The sequence below is a fragment of the Scyliorhinus torazame genome, chromosome 4 (genome assembly GCF_047496885.1).
Source record: "Scyliorhinus torazame isolate Kashiwa2021f chromosome 4, sScyTor2.1, whole genome shotgun sequence".
Lineage (NCBI taxonomy): Eukaryota > Metazoa > Chordata > Chondrichthyes > Carcharhiniformes > Scyliorhinidae > Scyliorhinus > Scyliorhinus torazame.
In genome coordinates, this window is record NC_092710.1 from 67,941,397 (window position 1) to 67,959,993 (window position 18,597).

General features: G+C 49.7%; 1 protein-coding gene across 1 annotated transcript in view; it reads right to left on the minus strand.

The window, feature by feature from the left end:
* LOC140411386 (uncharacterized) overlaps nucleotides 1-18,306 on the minus strand; it is a 190,482-nt gene extending 172,176 nt beyond the window's left edge. The window contains 2 exon segments of the mRNA XM_072500500.1: nucleotides 12,258-12,424; nucleotides 17,588-18,306. Coding sequence (XP_072356601.1) covers nucleotides 12,258-12,424; nucleotides 17,588-17,954 — 534 coding nt within the window. The 5' untranslated portion in view covers nucleotides 17,955-18,306.
* Nucleotides 18,307-18,597: the final 291 nt, after the last annotated feature.

Genomic DNA, 18,597 nt, shown 5'->3' on the forward strand with positions numbered 1-18,597 from the left:
CTGGACACCCCTCCCCCTTGCTTTGCCATGCGTTCTGAAATCCTTTGTCTGTGAACTAATAAAATCAGACCGGCCTATTTACATTACAGGAACTAATATCTCTAAAGTAACTATTTTATATCACATTCGTCATGTAGGTTCCTGAATGTAATTATGATGCCGGCGGTGGAGGGGGAGGCGGAGATAGTGGCGGGTATGGACGCGGAGGCCTTTGATAGGGTGGAGTGGGGGTACCAGTGGGAGGTGTTGAGGAGGTTTGGATTCCGGGAAGGGTTCGTCAGCTGGGTGAGGTTGCTGTACGAGGCCCCGGTGGCGAGTGTGGCCACGAACAGGACGAGGTTGGAATGTTTCCGGCTATACCGAGGGACGAGGCAGGGGTGTCCTCTATTCCCCCCTGCTCTTTGTGCTGGCGATTGAGCCCCTGGCCTTGGCTTTGAGGGAGTCTAGGGACTGTAGGGGGTTGGTGTCTGTCTATGGGGGCGGGGGAGAGAACACTGGGTATCGTTGCGTGCGGACGATCTGCTATTGTATGTGGTGGACCCGGTGGGGGGAATGCCGGAGGTGATGCGGATCCTTCGGGAGTTTGGGGATTTCTCCAGATATAAGCTCAACATGGGGAAGAGCGACCTGTTCGTGGTGCACCCGGGAGACCAGGAAAGGGGGAATCGGTGGGCTTCCGCTAAAAAGGGCAGTAAGAAGTTTTAGATACCTGGAGGTTCAGGTGGCTCGGAGCTGGGGGGGCCCTGCAAAAGCTCCACGTAACAAGGCTGGTGGAGCAAATGGAGGAGGAGTTCAAAAGGTGGGATATGCTGCCACTCTCCCTTGCTGGTAGGGTGCAGTCGGTTAAAATGACGGTGCTCCCGAGCTTTTTGTTTTAGTGCCTCCCCATCCTGATCCCCAAGGCCTTCTTTAAGCGGGTTAACAGGAGTATTATGGGGTTCGCGTGGACGAAGACCCCGAGGATGGGAAGGGTGTTCTTGGAGCAGAGCAGGGACGGGGTGGTTAGCGTTGCCAAACCTATGTGGGTACTATTGGGCTGCCAACGTGGCAATGATACATAAGTGGGTAATGGAGGGGGAGGCGTGGAAGAGGCTGGAGATGGCGTCCTGTGTGGGCTCGAGCCTGGGGGCGCTGGTGACAGCACCGCTGCCGCTTCCTCCGACGAGGTACACCACGAGCCCGGTGGTAGCGGCGACCCTCAAAATCTGGGGGCAATGGAGACGCCACAGGGGGCAGGTGGGGGCTTCGGTGTGGTCCCCGATACGGGAGAACCATTGGTTTGTCCCGGGGAAAATGGATGGGGGGTTCCCGAGTCGGCACAGGGCAGATATTAGGAGGATGGGGGACCTGTTCATAGACGGGAAGTTTGCGAGCCTTGGGGGGCTGGAGGAGAAATTTGGGCTCCCCCCTATAAATGCTCTAAGATACATGAAGGTAAGGGCGTTCGTTGGGCGACAGGTGGTGGAGTTTCCGCTGCTGCCGGCGCGCAGGGTCCAGGACAGGGTGCATTCGGGGGTGTGGGTTGGAGAGGGTAGGATCTCGGAACCTTATCAGGTGATGCAGGAGGAGGAAGAGGCCTCGGCGGAGGAGTTAAAAGGTAAGTAGGAGGAGGAGCTGGGGGAGGAGATCGACGAGGGTATGTGGGTGGATGCCCTGGGAAGGGTAAGCTCTTCCTCCTCTTGCACGAGGCTCAGCCTGATACAATCTAAGGTTACTACACAGGGCGCACATGACCGGGGCAAGGCGAAGCCGTTTTTTTGGGAGTGAGGACAGATCTGCGAGGTCTTCGGGGAGCCCAGCAAACCACACCCACATGTTCTGGGCCTGTCCAGCGTTGGAGGAGTTCTCGAGGGGTGTAGCGAGGACGGTGTCAAGGGTAGTGAATTCCAGGGTTAGGCCGAGCTGGGGGCTCGCAATATTTGGGGTGTCGAACGACCCGGGAGTGCAGGAGGCGAAAGAGGCCAGTATTCTGGCCTTTGCGTCCCTGGTAGCCCGGCGAAAGATTCTGCTTCAGTGGAAGGATGCGAGGCCCACAAGTGTGGAATCCTGGATTAACGACATATGGCAGGGTTTATTAAATAGGAGAAGGTGAAATTTGCCTTAAGGGGATCTGTGCAAGGGTTCTTCAGGCGGTGGCAGCCGTTCCTAGACTTCCTGGCGGAGGGTTAGGAGATGATCAGCAGCAGCAACCCGGTTGGGGGAGGGGTGGGAGAGAGTTTGTGTCTAGTAGGGGATGCACTATTGTTTACTTGTTTATTTATGCACTTTTGTTCTTGTTGTTTTATTATTCGTGTAAAGGGGGGGGGGGGTTCTATTTTTCTGTTGTGATAATCTGTGAAAAATTGAATAAAAATTATTTTTTTTAAAAAACCAATACTTCTGACATTGAAATCACGCTAGATAATTATCCGATTGTTATTATTTTTACACACCTCTGCAAATTGTGCACACATTTTCTCTTCAATTTCCCACTGACCATCTGGGGGTCTATAATAAAACACCTAGCAATGTGGTTGCCCCTTTTTTTAAATTCCTTAGCTCTACCCACAAAGCTTCATTTGATGCCCCCTCCAGGATATCATCTCTTCTCACTGCAGTAACTTGTCTCCTTAACTCAAAGTAAAATGCTTCCTCCACAGAGGCAATCCTGAACCGAAAATCCTTCACTGCAGACAATTCATCTCGACTTCAAAATTACCATGCCTGCACTGAACAATAGAGATTGAAGTGATTCAATTTTTAAGGTTTTTTGTAATCTTCATTTGCAGCTTATGCCAGTGACCATCATTTCAGAGCAATAGTCTAAATTAACCGAACCTTTTCTTTTTGAAGTAAAAAGGCTTTGGGGAGGGTGCAGAGGAGGTTTACCAGGATGTTGCCTGGTCTGGAGGATGTTAGCTATGCGGAGAGGTGGAACTTCCGGGTGCGGTGATGACCAGCTAAGTCGCACGTTTCGGCAGCTCCCGGTGGAAAGGACTTTTGGGATCTTGATAGGAGCCCCAACGGCAATTTTAACGGCTAAAAACACTGTGCGGTAAACCAGAAGGGAATCCCCCCTGGACACGGATGGAAAAAGGAGGGGAAAGTGGCCGGATTGCGGTGGATCCTCTAGAGCAGCGGCAAGGAAGGCAAGCACAAAGCAAGATGGCGTCGGAAGGAGGCAGTTTAATATGGGGCCCTGACCAACAAGAGTTCCTGCGGCGTTGCATGGAAGAACTTAAAAAGGAGATGAAGAAGGAGCTGTTGGCCCCGATATTACAGGCGATTGAAGGGCTAAAGGAGGAGCAAAAGACCCAGGAGCAGGAGTTTCGGGTCGTGAAGGCAAAGGCTGCTGAGATTGAGGACGACATACAGGGCCTGGTGGTGAAGACGGAGATGCACGAGGCACAACACAAAAGGTGTGCGGACAGGCTGGAGGTGCTGGAGAATAATGCGAGAAGAATTTAAGGATTCTTGGTCTTCCCGAAGGTGCAGAAGGGGCGGACGCCGGGGCATATGTGAGCACGATGCTGCACTCGTTAATGGGATCGGAGGCCCCGACGGGCCCGTTGGAGGTGGAGGGAGCCTATCGAGTTATGGCACGAAGACCGAGGGCTGGAGAAATTCCTCGAGTCATAGTGGTGAGATTTCTCCGATATAAGGACAGAGAGATGGTCCTCAGCTGGGCAAAGAAAACTCGGAGCAGTAGGTGGGAGAACGCGGTGATCCGCGTATATCAAGATTGGAGTGCGGAGGTGGCGAGAAGGAGGGCAAGCTTTAATCGGGCCAAGGCGGTGCTGCACAAAAGGAAGGTTAAATTTGGAATGCTGCAGCCGGCAAGACTATGGGTCACACATCAAGGGAAACACCACTACTTTGAAACGGCAGAAGAGGCGTGGACATTTATTGTAGAGGAGAAACTGGAATAAGCGGGCTAGAAAAAGAACGTTTGGGACAAAGTGGTGGGGCGAATATGTGGGGTGAAGAGGGGGGGGGAAAAAGGGGGAAGAGATGATTTCCCAAGTTGTTAATTCTGCGACCCTGTAACTTTTCTCTCTTCCCCATGTCGTGGGGGGAGGGGGGGGGGGGGGGAAGGGAGGATGAGGAGCTGGGGGCGCCGGCCATTGGGGGCGGGGCCAAATGGGAAGCACGGGCTTTGTTCCCGCGCTATGGTAATCATGGCGGGAACAGGGAAGCAGGAAGGAGGGGGCCTCGCACAGTGGGAGCCGAGGTCACGGGGGGAAGCCGAGGTCGGCCAGAGTTTGCTGACTTCTGGGAGCAACATGGGGGGTGCAATTACGCTAGTGAGGGATCTAGCGGGGGGGATGGGGGGGGGGGGTTAACTGGGTTGCCGCTGCTGGGGAGAAGGGGGAGCTGGTATGGGGTGGGGTGGTCGGGGCGGGAGGGCGCCGTTGGGGGGAGATACGGCTACGTGTGAACCGTGTGAGGAGCTGGATTGAAAAAGGAGGTGGCTAGTCGACAAGGGGGGGGTAAAGAGCCCCCCAACCCGGCTGATCACGTGGAATATGAGAGGGCTGAACGGGCCGATAAAGAGGGCACGGGTACTCGCACACCTAAAGAAACTTAAGGCAGATGTGGTTATGCTGCAGGAGACACATCTGAAACTGATAGACCAGGTCAGACTACGCAAAGGATGGGTGGGGCAGGTGTTTCATTCGGGGCTAGACGCAAAAAACAGGGGGGTGGCTATACTAGTGGGGAAGCGGGTAATGTTTGAGGCAAAGACCATAGTGGCGGATAGTGCGGGCAGATACGTGATGGTGAGTGGCAAATTGCATGGGGAGGCAGTGGTCTTAGTGAACGTATATGCCCCGAACTGGGATGATGCCAACTTTATAAGGCGTATGTTAGGACGTATCCCGGACCTAGAGGTGGGGAAGTTGGTAATGGGTGGAGATTTTAATACGGTGCTGGACCCAGGGCTGGACAGATCGAGGTCCAGGAACGGAAGGAGGCCGGCTGCAGCTAGGGTGCTTAAGGACTTTATGGAGCAGATGGGAGGAGTAGACCCCTGGAGATTTAGTACACCTAGGAGTAAGGAGTTTTCGTTTTTCTCCTATGTCCACAAAGTTTATTCACGGATAGACTTTTTTGTTTTGGGAAGGGCACTGATCCCGAAGGTGACGGGGACGGAGTACACGGCTATAGCTATTTTGGCTCACACTCCACATTGGGTGGACCTGGAGATAGGGGAGGAAAAAGAACAGCGTCCACCCTGGAGAATGGACATGGGATTATTGGCAGATGAGGGGGTGTGTTTAAGGGTGTATTGAAAGGTACTTGGAACTCAATGATAATGGGGAGGTCCAGGTGGGAGTGGTCTGGGAGGCGCTGAAGGCAGTGGTTAGAGGGGAGCTGATATCTATTAGGGCACATAAAGGAAAGCAGGAGGGTAGGGAAAGGGAGCGGTTGTTGAAAGAACTTCTGAGGGTGGACAGACAATATGCGGAGGCACCGGAGGAGGGACTGTACAGGGAAAGGCAAAGGCTACATGTAGAATTTGACTTGTTGACTACGGGTAATGCAGAGGCACAATGGAGGAAGGCACAGGGTGTACAGTACGAATATGGGGAGAAGGCGAGCAGGTTGCTGGCCCACCAACTGAGGAAAAGGGGAGCAGCGAGGGAGATGGGGGGGGGTGAGAGATGAGGAGGGAGAGATGGAGCGGGGGAGCGGAGAGAGTGAATGGAGTGTTCAAGGCATTTTATGAAAGATTATATGAAGCTCAGCCCCCAGATGGGAAGGAGAGAATGATGTGCTTTCTGGATCAGCTGGAATTCCCTAAGGTGGAGGAGCAGGAGAGGGCGGGACTGGGAGCACAGATTGAGACGGAGGAAGTAGTGAAAGGGATTGGGAGCATGCAGGCGGGGAAGGCCCCGGGACCAGACGGATTCCCAGTTGAATTCTATAGGAAATATATGGACTTGCTGGCCCCGCTACTGATGAGAACCTTTAATGAGACGAGGGAAAGGGGGCAGCTGCCCCCGACTATGTCAGAGGCAACGATATCGCTCCTCCTAAAGAAGGAAAAAGACCCGCTGCAATGCGGGTCCTATAGGCCTATTTCCCTCCTGAATGTGGACGCTAAGATTCTGGCCAAGGTAATGGCAACGAGGATAAAGGATTGTGTCCCGGGGGTGGTTCATGAGGACCAAACTGGGTTTGTGAAGGAGAGACAGCTGAATACAAATATACGGAAGCTGCTAGGGGTAATGATGATGCCCCTACCAGAGGGGGAAGCGGAGATAGTGGTGGCGATGGATGCCGAGAAAGCATTTGATAGAGTGGAGTGGGATTATTTGTGGGAGGTGCTGAGGAGATTTGGCTTTGGAGATGGGTATATCAGATGGGTACAGTTGCTGTATAGGGCCCCGATGGAGAGCGTGGTCACGAATGGACGGGGGTCTGATTATTTTCGGCTCCATAGAGGGACGAGGCAGGGATATCCTCTGTCCCCGTTACTGTTTGCACTGGCGATTGAACCCCTGGCCATAGCATTGAGGGGTTCCAGGAAGTGGAGAGGAGTACTCAGGGGAGGAGAAGAACACCGGGTATCTCTGTATGCGGATGATTTGTTGCTATATGTGGCGGACCCGGCGGAGGGGATGCCAGAGATAATGCGGATACTTGGGGAGTTTGGGGATTTTTCAGGGTATAAATTGAACATGGGGAAAAGTGAGTTGTTTGTGGTGCATCCAGGGGAGCAGAGCAGAGAAATAGAGGATTTACCGTTGAGGAAGGTAACAAGGGACTTTCGGTACTTGGGGATCCAGATAGCCAAGAATTGGGGTACATTACATAGGCTTAATTTAACGCGGTTGGTGGAACAGATGGAGGAGGACTTTAAGAGATGGGACATAGTGTCCCTGTCACTGGCAGGTAGGGTGCAGGCGGTTAAAATGGTGGTCCTCCCGAGATTCCTTTTTGTGTTTCAGTGCCTCCCAGTGGTGGTCACGAAGGCTTTTTTCAAAAGAATCGAGAAGAGTATTATGAGTTTTGTGTGGGCCGGGAAGACCCAGAGAGTGAGGAGGGGATTTTTGCAGCGCAGTAGGGACAGGGGGGGGGCTGGCACTACCGAGCCTAAGTGAGTACTACTGGGCCGCCAATATTTCAATGGTGTGTAAGTGGATGGGAGAAGAGGAGGGAGCGGCGTGGAAGAGATTGGAGAGGGTATCCTGCAGGGGGACTAGCCTACAAGCTATGGTGACGGCACCGTTGCCGTTCTCACCGAAGAAATACATCACAAGCCCGGTGGTGGTGGCTACATTGAAAATTTGGGGGCAGTGGAGACGGCATAGGGGAAGGACGGGAGCCTCGGTGCGGTCCCCGTCAAGAAATAACCATAGGTTTATTCTGGGGAAAATGGATGGGGGATTTGGAGCATGGCAAAGAGCAGGAATAACGCAACTGAAAGATCTGTTTGTGGATGGGAAGTTCGCGAGTCTGGGAGCGCTGACCGAGAAATATGGGTTACCCCAAGGGAATACATTCAGGTATATGCAACTGAGGGCTTTTGCGAGGCAACAGGTGAGGGAATTCCCGCAGCTCCCGACGCAGGAGGTGCAGGATAGAGTGATCTCAGAGACATGGGTGGGGGATGGTAAGGTGTCGGACATATATAGGGAAATGAGGGACGAGGGGGAGATCATGGTAGATGAGCTGAAAGGGAAATGGGAAAAAGAACTGGGGGAGGAGATTGAGGAGGGGCTGTGGGCTGATGCCCTACGTAGGGTAAACTCATCGTCCTCGTGTGCCAGGCTAAGCCTGATACAATTTAAGGTGTTACACAGGGCACATATGACTGGAGCACGGCTTAGTAAATTTTTTGGGGTAGAGGATAGGTGTGCGAGATGCTCGAGAGGCCCAGCGAATCACACCCACATGTTCTGGTCATGCCCGGCACTACAGGGGTTCTGGGTGGGGGTGGCAAAGGTGCTTTCGAAGGTGGTGGGGGTCCGGGTCGAACCAAGCTGTGGGTTGGCTATATTTGGGGTTGCAGAAGAGCCGGGAGTGCAGGAGACGAGAGAGGCTGATGTTTTGGCCTTTGCGTCCCTAGTAGCCCGGCGCAGGATATTGTAAATGTGGAAGGAAGCCAAACCCCCGGGTGTGGAGACCTGGTTAAACGACATGGCAGGGTTTATAAAGTTAGAACGGATTAAGTTTGTACTAAGGGGTTCGGCTCAAGGGTTCACCAGGCGGTGGCAATCGTTCGTCGACTACCTCACAGAAAGATAGAGGGAATGGAAAAGAAGAAGACAACAGCAGCAACCCAGGGTGGGGGCGGGGGGGGGGGGGGGGGGGGGGGGAAATCGGACGGACTCTCAGGGATGTTATTGTATATGTATAGGCACTTGTTTTAGATCATGTATATTTGACTGTTAGATTGTATCTTTGGAGAGTATTTATTTTTGACAAGGCAGTTGCCATTTAGTTTGGTTTTTGTTTCTGTTCATATATTATTTATTTATTTGTTTAAAACTGGCCACTGTTATTTATATTGCTTTATTGTTGTTTAAAAGAAACACTACGTACTGTTATGTTTGGCCAAAAAATCTTGAATAAAATATATTTTTTAAAAAGCTATGCGGAGAGGCTGAATAGGTTCGGACTGTTTTCATTAGAACAACGGAGTTGAGGGGTGACCTGATAGAGATCGACGATACTATGAGAGGCATGGATAAAGTGAATGGGCAGGCATTCTTTCCCAAGGTGAAGGGGTCAGTCACCAGTGGGCATAGGTTTAAAGTCCGTGGGGAAAAGTCTTTACACACAGGGTGGCAAGTGCCTGGAATGCGTTGTCAGGAGAGGTTGTGGAAGCAGATACATTAACGTCATTCAAAAGGCATCTTGACAAATACATGGATAGGATGGGTATAGAGAAGAGAGTGCTGAGGGTTTTGCCCAAGGTTGGGATCATGACCGGTACAGGCTTGGAGGGACGAAGGGCCTGTTCCTGCGCTGTATTCTTCTTTGTTCTGGCTCTTCCCAGTCTCGGATATTCCGCCTTCTTATTCACTTCTCCATCATTTTCTTAACCCAAAACAGTCAAGAGACACATTGGCAGTCTCAGATTTTCCTGTCTATGCTCTGAACGATGGAATCTTCTTTAACAATTGCATTGCTTTTCTTTTGCAGTTCTTTGCCCACTGTGGCTCCTCGCAGGTTGTCGTCTCGCCTCGTAATTTCTAATACTGAGTACCTGTTTGAGAATGACACACATCCCATAGTGTCCTACATATTCCACCTCTTACTACTCTTCCAGATGGCCACCCATGTACTCTCTGAACTCTCATTTTCTGTGAGGTAACCACACCGTGGAATGTACACGCCAGGAAACTCTCACCTTCGCTGAAGCTGCAGTAACTCGTGCTGCCCCTCAAATTCAGAAATCCTGAGCTCGAGCTGATGCATCTGGAGACATTTCCAAAACATGTGGTCCCCAAAACCCTTGAAACATCGTGAAGTTGCCATCTAGAACATAGAACATACAGTGCAGAAGGAGACCATTCGGCCCATCGAGTCTGCACCGACCAACTTAAGTCCTCACTTCCACCCTATCCCCGTAACCCAATAACCCCTCCTAACCTTTTTGGTTACGAAGGGCAATTTATCATGGCCATCCCACCTAACCTGCACATCCGGAGGAAACCCACGCAGACACTGGGAGAACGTGCAGACTCCGCACAGACAGTGACCCAATGGGGAATGAAACCTGGGACCCTGGCGCTGTGAAGCCACAGTGCTATCCACTTGTGCTGACCCAGTGCAGAGATTGCACTTAGCTGTCCATCAAGATCTAAAAAAAATCCTTTTCTGTCTTTTAGAATCTAGCTGTAATCTTGCATTTAAAAATGTAATTAACATCTCGAGGCCTGCTCTTTTTTTTATCCTTTCTTGGAATGTGAGTGCTCTTGGCAAGGTCAGCATTTGTTGAGAAGGTGTTGAGTCGCTTTCTTGAGACACTGCATCCACCTGGTGCTGATATACCTGCTGAAAAGAAGGGAGTTAGACCAAAAGACAGTAGCAAAATTAGGCTATTCGGCCTATTGAATGGCTGATATGTTTCTTATTCCCATTCTCCTGTCTTCTCCCAATAACCCTGATCCCCTTAATAATCAAGAACTTATCTATCTCGGTCTTAAAGACACTCAGTGACTTGGCCTCCACAGCCTTCTGTGGCAAAGAGTTCCACAGATGTACCACCCTCTGGCTGAAGAAACTCTTCCTCATTGCAGCGTTAAAGGATTGGCCCTCCAGTCTGAGGCTGCCCTCAGGTTCTAGTTTTTCCTACATGGAAGCATCCTTCCAAATCCACTCTATCTAGGCCTATTTCAGGATGTTGACCCAACGGCAGCGAAGGAATGGGTTTGGAAGGTGCTGTTAAAGGAGCCTTGGTGAGTTGCTGTAATGCATTTTTGGAGATGGTACACACTGCTGCCACTGTGCATGAATAATGGAAGATGTGAATGTTTAAGTTCGTGGGTGTTGATCAAGCAGATTGCTCTGTCCAGGATGGTGTTGAGTTTCATTAGTGTTGTTTAATTGTCTTGTCCCATCTATCATGTGTTACTTATGCTGTGCGGTAAACTGATGCCGCCTAGTTTGAACCAGATTAAATCTGATAACTAAATTAAAGAATGGGGCACTTTAAAAATTAAACTGCAGTCCAAACCTCAGGCAGGCTGTTGGGAATTCCGAGGCCAAAACGTCAAGGACAGACAAACTGCCAGAACATGTCATTGACGGGCATGTCCAGACATCAGGAGATCATCGATCCTATTGATGTGCACAGATTTGTTCTGGGTTGCCCAGATCGAGCCAGACTCTCGGGTGCCCAGAGTTCCCGCCATTACCTTATATTGCAACAAGGTACATGCAAACCACAACACAAAAGATGGAGACTTGGGGGTGGGCCCCAGAGTCCTGTCAAACAGTCATCACCTAATTCATTGGGTGCTGGGACCACCTCCCAAGCCCTCAATGGCAGAAAGCCAGAGAAACCTCTGAAAAGGCGCAAAGGGAGGAGGATAAAGGTAAATGACCAAGACATACCAGCAGCGAAGACTCGACGTGGGAGGTGACCTTGACCATCTGTGAGACTGACCAGGGAAGGAAGGAAGGAAGCTGCCAGTGAGACCCACCTTCATGATGACAAAGCAGAGAGACTCAGAATCGGACCCACAGTTCAACCTAAATCACCTCTACGGGTAGCATACACGAATCTTGGGTCTCTCTAGTATTTTGCTTTGGGTTTATTAAGGATTAATTTTATTGTTGCGTAATAAAATTGGTTTTGATTTTATACTCGTGTTGTCCTTTGGTCTCCTCGTTAATACTTTTGAAAAATACGGGTTAAAGTTTCTGACATTTTACAGTTACAACAGCTCAGCATACAAATAGTCCTATGTTGTAACTTTATCAGGTTGACACCTCATTTCTCGAGTACGCCAAGTGTTCCTCCTGTATTAAAACTCATTAAAACCAATTCATTTCCTGTTACTGTTAGATTTACCCTTATTGTTATGTTAATATCCAGTTAAGCTATAAATTCCTAATTTAAACAACTGCCCTCACTTAAAGGAGAGAACAAAAACACCTTAATACTCACCAATCAACAACTACCTGCTGTCCTGTGACATGCTCATTTGGTAGTACACTCAACAAGACAGATCCATGCTGTTCGCCTGCACACTCACTTGGAGGTAGAAACAGGAGACACAGCCAGAGAGTAAAGGGGGCAACTTCAAAGCTAGTCTTTGGAAAGATACGAGATTGTATCTTACTTAAAACCCACTGACTTAAACAGATTTAAAATCGAGCCCATGCATATTTCAGCGAGCAATTGGTCAATCTATGGAACAGCTCCCTTGGGAGATGGTGGTCGGTGTTAGTATTGATTTATTCAAATGTACGTTAGATTTGTTTTAGAAAATAACATTTTGGAATGCAGGATATGAAGAAATTGGGTTATGACATGTTTCATGTTTGCAGCGTTGGGAGGAACAGGTGATTTTTTAAAAATGGTTCTAAAGACTGCACAGTTCGGGTTTCCCTTTCCGCACGTTTGGGTCTGTTGTGGATGAACTGATTACTATGATTTGTTAATAATGCCAAATGATTACAGTATGTGACTGCCAGAATATTAGAAGAGGATCTAGATAGACTTTACAGTCCTCTACATCTATTAATTAATTTGTTTTTGTTCTGTCAGTATTGTGATATTTAAATAATTGAAACCCATTGTCCCACCCACATACCCGATGCTCTTGTCCACTGAAAATCCTCTCGTATGTTAACAATGAGCTGACTCCATCCACCCCTTCTTCAATTGCCTGTTCCAGTCGGTCCCGGTAGAATTTCGTCAGCTGGAACAGCCAATAATCCTCACACTTTGCCAGGAACTCAGTGATTGTACAGTTCAGGTCTGTGAACAATTGGATACGAAAAACATTATTGACTTTCTCCCTAAAAAGCCAAATTTATGCTGAACAACTGAATCCCCTTCCACAAACATCATCAAGAACCATCTTTAAACTCACCAGTGTTCTTGAATTACCTAGATCTAGATCTATCTATTATGTGTTGCAACTCCCGAAGCAAACTGGTCTCTTTTCAACAAAAGACTTAGGAGCAGGAGTCAGGCATTTGGCTCTTCGAGACTACTCCACCAGTCAACTAGATCGTGGCTCATGTGGTCGTGGTCTCTGTTCAACTTTTCTGTCTGCCACCCATAACACTTGTCTCTCTTGTCTCACAAAAATCTGTTTAACTCTACATTGAATAAATTTAAAGACACAGCCTACACTATTTTCTGAAAAATCGAATTCCACATATTAACGGCTCGTATGTAAAAATTCACCTCATTTGTCTTTTTTATTAAGTATTTTTATTCAATGCATTTTACATATTAGACCAAACATCCACACGAACAAAAACCACCAGCCCCCAACCTCCCTCGATACCAACACCCCACCACATCCCGCCTTCATAATTTCTCCCCCTCCAATACCTCCACCACCTCACTGACCCCTCAATCCACCTTGAAGAAATCAATGAACGATTTCCACCTCTGAGTAAACCCCTCCTCCGAGTCCTGCAAAGCAAACCTGACATTCTCCAGACGCAGGAATTCTGCAAGGTCATTCACCCATATCCCAGCCTTCGGCACATCCAAGTCCCCCCAGCACAACAAGATCTCTCTCTGAGATATCAGGGAGGTAAAGGCCAAAACGTCGGCCTCTCTCTCCACCTGGACTGCCAGATCTTCTGAAGCACCGAGTATTGCCATCTCCGGACTCAGGGCCACCCCCACACCCACAATCTCAGACATCACATCCAAGAACCCTCGCCAGAACCCACTCAACCTCGGACACGCCCAGGACATGTGGACGTGATTCGCAGCACCTTCCCCTGTGCAAACCGCCCATACCTATCCTCCACCTCAGCAAAGACGTGGTTCATCATCATAACCGTCATGTTATGTCCTATGCACCACATTAAACTGGTTGAGGCTTAACCACGCACACGACGAGGACACATTGACCCTCCGCAGGGCCTCTTTCCACATCCCGGCCCGGACCTCCCACCCAACCCCTCTTCCCATTGACACTGAATCTCCTACATCGGAGCAGCCTCCTTCTCCATCAATTCACTGTAGATGTCCTCCCCAATGTCATCCTCCGACAACAGCTCGTCCTGCAACACCGGAGGCGGAAGCCCCGGGAAGGACGGCACCTCTCTCCTCAGAAAATCCCTCACCTACAGGTACCATCCTCTTTGGGCAACTCATACATTTCCTCCAACTCTTACAGACCTGCAAACTTGCAAGTCCCTAACGTACTCTGTCCCTACCTCCTGCCACTCCCAGAACCTCACATTCAGCCCGTTGACACAAACATCTGATAATCACATATCGGCGCCCACAACAAGCCTTCTAACCTGAAATGTTGTCCGCATTGGCTCACCACTTGCAACGCCAAAATGATACTTAGCTCACAGACAACCATACCAGTTGGAATGGAAGATGTGCCATGTGACCTCAGATATCTCCCCCTCCACGACGCCACCTCCATCTGCCCCCATACCGACCCCTCCTCCACCGCCCATTTCCTCACCATTGCCATGATTGCCATCCAATAATTCATCAAACTTGGCAGAACCAGCCCACCCCCATCCGAAAACACCCTCATCACCCGCAGGGTCTACCCCGCCCATACAAATCCCAAAATTATTCCATTCATCTTCATCAAAAAGGACTTGGGAACAAACATAGTGAGGGGATAGTGAGGTTCTGAAACACAAACAAGAACCTGGTTGCCAGAGTCATTGGGAAGCACCGTCATGTTAACCGTTTGCACATACCCAGCCAGTGAGAGCAACAACACATCCCACCTCTTGAAATCCACCTTCATTCTCTCCACCAGCCGCGCCAAGTTCATCCAACTCCACTGGATTCCTAGATAGCGACAACTCGCCCCCATCACCCGGAATGGCAACTCCCCGAACCTCCTCGCCTGCCCTCTAGCGTTAATCGGAAACACGTTGCTCTTCCCTATATCCAATTTATATCCTGACAACCGGCCAAATTCCATCAAGATCTCCATGATCCTTGCGAAGCTGCCCAGTGAGACTCTCAGACCTTCCCCACACCCCCTCAATAACTCTCCAAACTCTTGACGCCCTCCGTGCCATTGCCAGCAGCTCTATCACCAAAGCAAAAAGCAAACAGGAGAGCTGGCACTCCTGCCTCGTCCCCTAATATGGTCCAAAGTGCCCCAAACTCGTTCTGATCGTCTCGACACTCGCCGTCGGCACCCTGTACAGCAGCCAAAGCCACTCCTATGAACCTCTGGCCAAAGCCAAACTAACTCAGCGCTTCCAACAAATACGCCTACTCCATCCGATCAAAATCCTTCTCTGCATCCACTGCCTCCACTACTTCTACCTCCTGCCCCTCCAAGGGCATTATAATAACATTAAGCAGCCCATACACATTCGTCGACAACTGCCGCCTCTTCACAAATTCCATCTGGTCCTTCCCCCATCACACCATTCTCTATCCACGCCGCTAACATCTTCACGTCAACATGAAGCAATGATATCGGGGTCCTTATCTTTCTTCAAAATCAGGGAAATGGATGCCTTCGACAATGTGGGCGGGGGGGGGGGCGCGGTACCCCCCTCCCCCTCGCCTCATTGTACATCCTCACTAGCACACCAAACTTCGTGTAAAACAACACTGGGAACCCATCCAACCACCGGACATTCCCTGCCTGCATCGCACCAACATCGTCCTTCACCTGCCTCAGCATGATCGGGGCTCCCAATCCCTACACCCTCCAACCCATTTCCTATTCCCGGATGGAGGCTCCGACTCATGCAGCCTTCTGTAGAATTTGTCAAACACTCCATTCACCGGATACCACCTTCCCCTTCTCATCCCACCCTACCAATCTCCCTCACTCCTGCCTGCTTCCCCAGCATCCTAATTGCCTTTTCCCCATACTTGTACAAGACGCCTCAGGCCCTCCGCAACTGCATTCCCCATGGACACCAACCCAAACTCCTTCTGGAACACCTGGCTCTCCTTTAACGACCAGTCTTCTGGTGCCATCGGGAATCTCCAATCCACCCACAGAATCTCTCTCCTCTTGTTCCACCCTTTCCCCATGTGCCTGGATCAAAATAAATTTACCCCTAATTGCCGCCCAAGTTCCTCCCAGAGTGTGGAGGCTATAAGCTGCCCCCATGCCATTCAGCTCCACATACCCCCAGATGGCAGCCCTCACCCTCTCACACTTCCAGTCATCCACCAACCACCCCACATACAACTCCACTGTTGCTGTTTCGACCCAGTGCAGAACCTGGTTGGAAACCACGATTGCCAAACATTCCGAGGCAGCCACTCTCGCCATCAACGTCTTAGCCATCACAAAAATCGATCTGGGGGTACACCCGTTGCACAGCTGAGAAGTAAGAAACCTCCTTCGCCCTCGACCTCCCAAACCTGCACAGGTCCACTACTCCCGCCTCCACCCAATCCATGAGCCCCCTCAGCTCCCTAGCCACCGCTGACACCTTCGAAGACCGGTTCATCTTCAGATCCAGAACGGTGATAAAATCGCCCTCCCGCCCCCCCATTATCAGCCGTGGGTGTCCAGGTCAGAGATCTTCCCTAACACCCACCTTAAAGTCCACGTCGTTCCAATTTGGGGCATAAACATTCACCAGGATTACTGGGGCTTTTCACAGTAACTTCATTGCAGTGTTAATGTAAGCCTACTTGTGACAATAAAGATTATTACAGAACAGTGAAGATTTATCATTGAACAAAATTTCTGCACGGTAGCGCAGTAGTTAGCACTCTTGCTTCACAGTGCCAGGGACCCGGGTTCGATTTCCGGCGTGGGTCACTGTCTGTGAGGAGTCTGCACATTCTCCCTGTGCATGGGTTTCCTCCGGGCGCTCCGGTTTCCTCCCACAGTCCAAAGATGTGCAGGTTACAGAAAGGTAGAGGAGAATGGAAGCTCTATAAACAGGCTGCATATTACATCAGAACAGCAATCATAGGGAAATGAATCCTAGGAGTGCGCAATGGGTGGCATGGTAACACAGTAGTTAGCACTGCTGCTTCACAGCACCAGGGTCCCAGGTTCGATTCCTGCTTGGATAACTGGTATTGGCCATGATAAATTGCCCTTATCTCCAAAAAGATTAGGTGGGGTTACTGGGTTACGGAGATTGGGTGGAGGCGTGGGCTTAAGTGGCCTCTTTCCAAGGCTGGTGCAGACTCGATGGGCCAAATGGCCTCCTTCTGCACTGTAAATTCTATAATTCTATGATTCTTTTTTTTTTGTTTTAAATTTAGAGTACCCAATTATTTTTTTTTCCAATTAAGGGGCAATTTAGCGTGGCTAATTCGTCTAACCAGCACATCTTTGGGTTGTGGGAGTGAAACCCACGCAGACACGGGGAGAATGTGCAAACTCCACACGGACAGTGACCCAGGCCCGGGATTCGAACCCGGGTCCTCAGTGCCGCAGTCCCAGTGCTAACCACTGTGCCACAATGCAGCTGATTCCATGATTCTTGAGCGACTAGTTAGTTGTATCAAACTGCTACAAAGTCTGAGCAGCTTGCAATGTAATTTCAGAATCAAATATTCAACTACATTGATGCGGGTTTTACCAGTCCTAAAGGAAGGCAGATTTTCTTCTCTCAAAGACATTATCGAACCAGATGAGTTTTACGACAATCGCTAATAATTTCAGGCTCACAATTACTGAGACTAGCTTTTAATTCCAGATTATTAATTGAATTTTAATTCCACCAGCTGCCAGGGCCATAACATTCAGCCCTATATTTCCACTACCCCTGCCTATTCGCTACTAGCATAGATATCATCCAGCTGTCTAACGAAAATGATAAAATATAGGTGTAGAGAAAAATGCTCGAACATACAAGTAGGACCGTTATCAACAATTTTCTATATCAAAATGTATTACTATCTTATGCTTAGGTTGTGAGTTTGTCACACTGGTTGAATCAGTATATTTTTTAAATACTGAATTAACTTAATTTTACCAACCTGTTTTTCTATCACAGGTTTCAGCATTCACAAGTGATATACCACCAGGAGAAAGATTTGCTTTCCTTGTGCCCATTTCTGTGGTCTGATCACGTTCCCCAGGAGCTTGAATCTGACTGTGCTCACTGGGAGCAGTTCCTGTGGCCTGATCACCTTCCCCAGGAGTTTGAATCTGACGGTGTTCACTGGTCCCAGTTCCTGTAGTCAAACTGCTTTCATTTGCGCCAGGAACCGATACTTGTGCATTGATGGTTTCGGATTCCCCAGTTCCAACAATACGGTCGTATGGGCAATGACTCTGCGGAATTCGATTCTGTCCATTTGAGGTTTTCCGTTTGCAGCAGGCCTTGCATAGGAATTGCCCCATCTCAGTTAACTGGTCAGTTGAAAATCAGATAATTCCACGTAACAATAGAGCCGAAATATATTGATTCAAATTCACCACCACTCCAACATTGAGAGACGAGCCCTTTGATTTTTCGATGCTTGAGAGTGGGCGTCTGTATTTCTCGTTATTGTTGACCTGAGCGGGCGCGTCGCGGATTCGGGTATTAATTTACAGGATATTGATTCTTTATAGTCAGACTATAAAAATGAATGTTAATGTTTTTTCCCTCACCATCACTCATAGGCCAGATGAAAACGCCACGAAACTTCTGGCAGGAAGTAGCTTTGCGCCTGCGCGTTTTGGCTTGTCCTAAAACTTCGTGCGCATTGGGAGGCCCGCCCAGCCTCGCCCTTTCGGTGACTTCCCTGTTGCGCCGAAAATCGGACACATGTGCAATGCGCAGGATTGTGACGTCTCGCCCGCGCACAGGAGGTTGAACGGCTGAGTCGCGTGAACCTGAGCGCGCCGCACAGCGAACGGGGCGGGGTTTCACGTAACGTCTTTGCCTGATTTGTGCACCGGCAGTCAATCGCTGTTTTGCAGCCAAGCAAAAAGAGCGGTCTCACCCAGACCAACTCTCAACCTGGTGGTGGAAATATATTCATGTTATCTGATGTGGCTT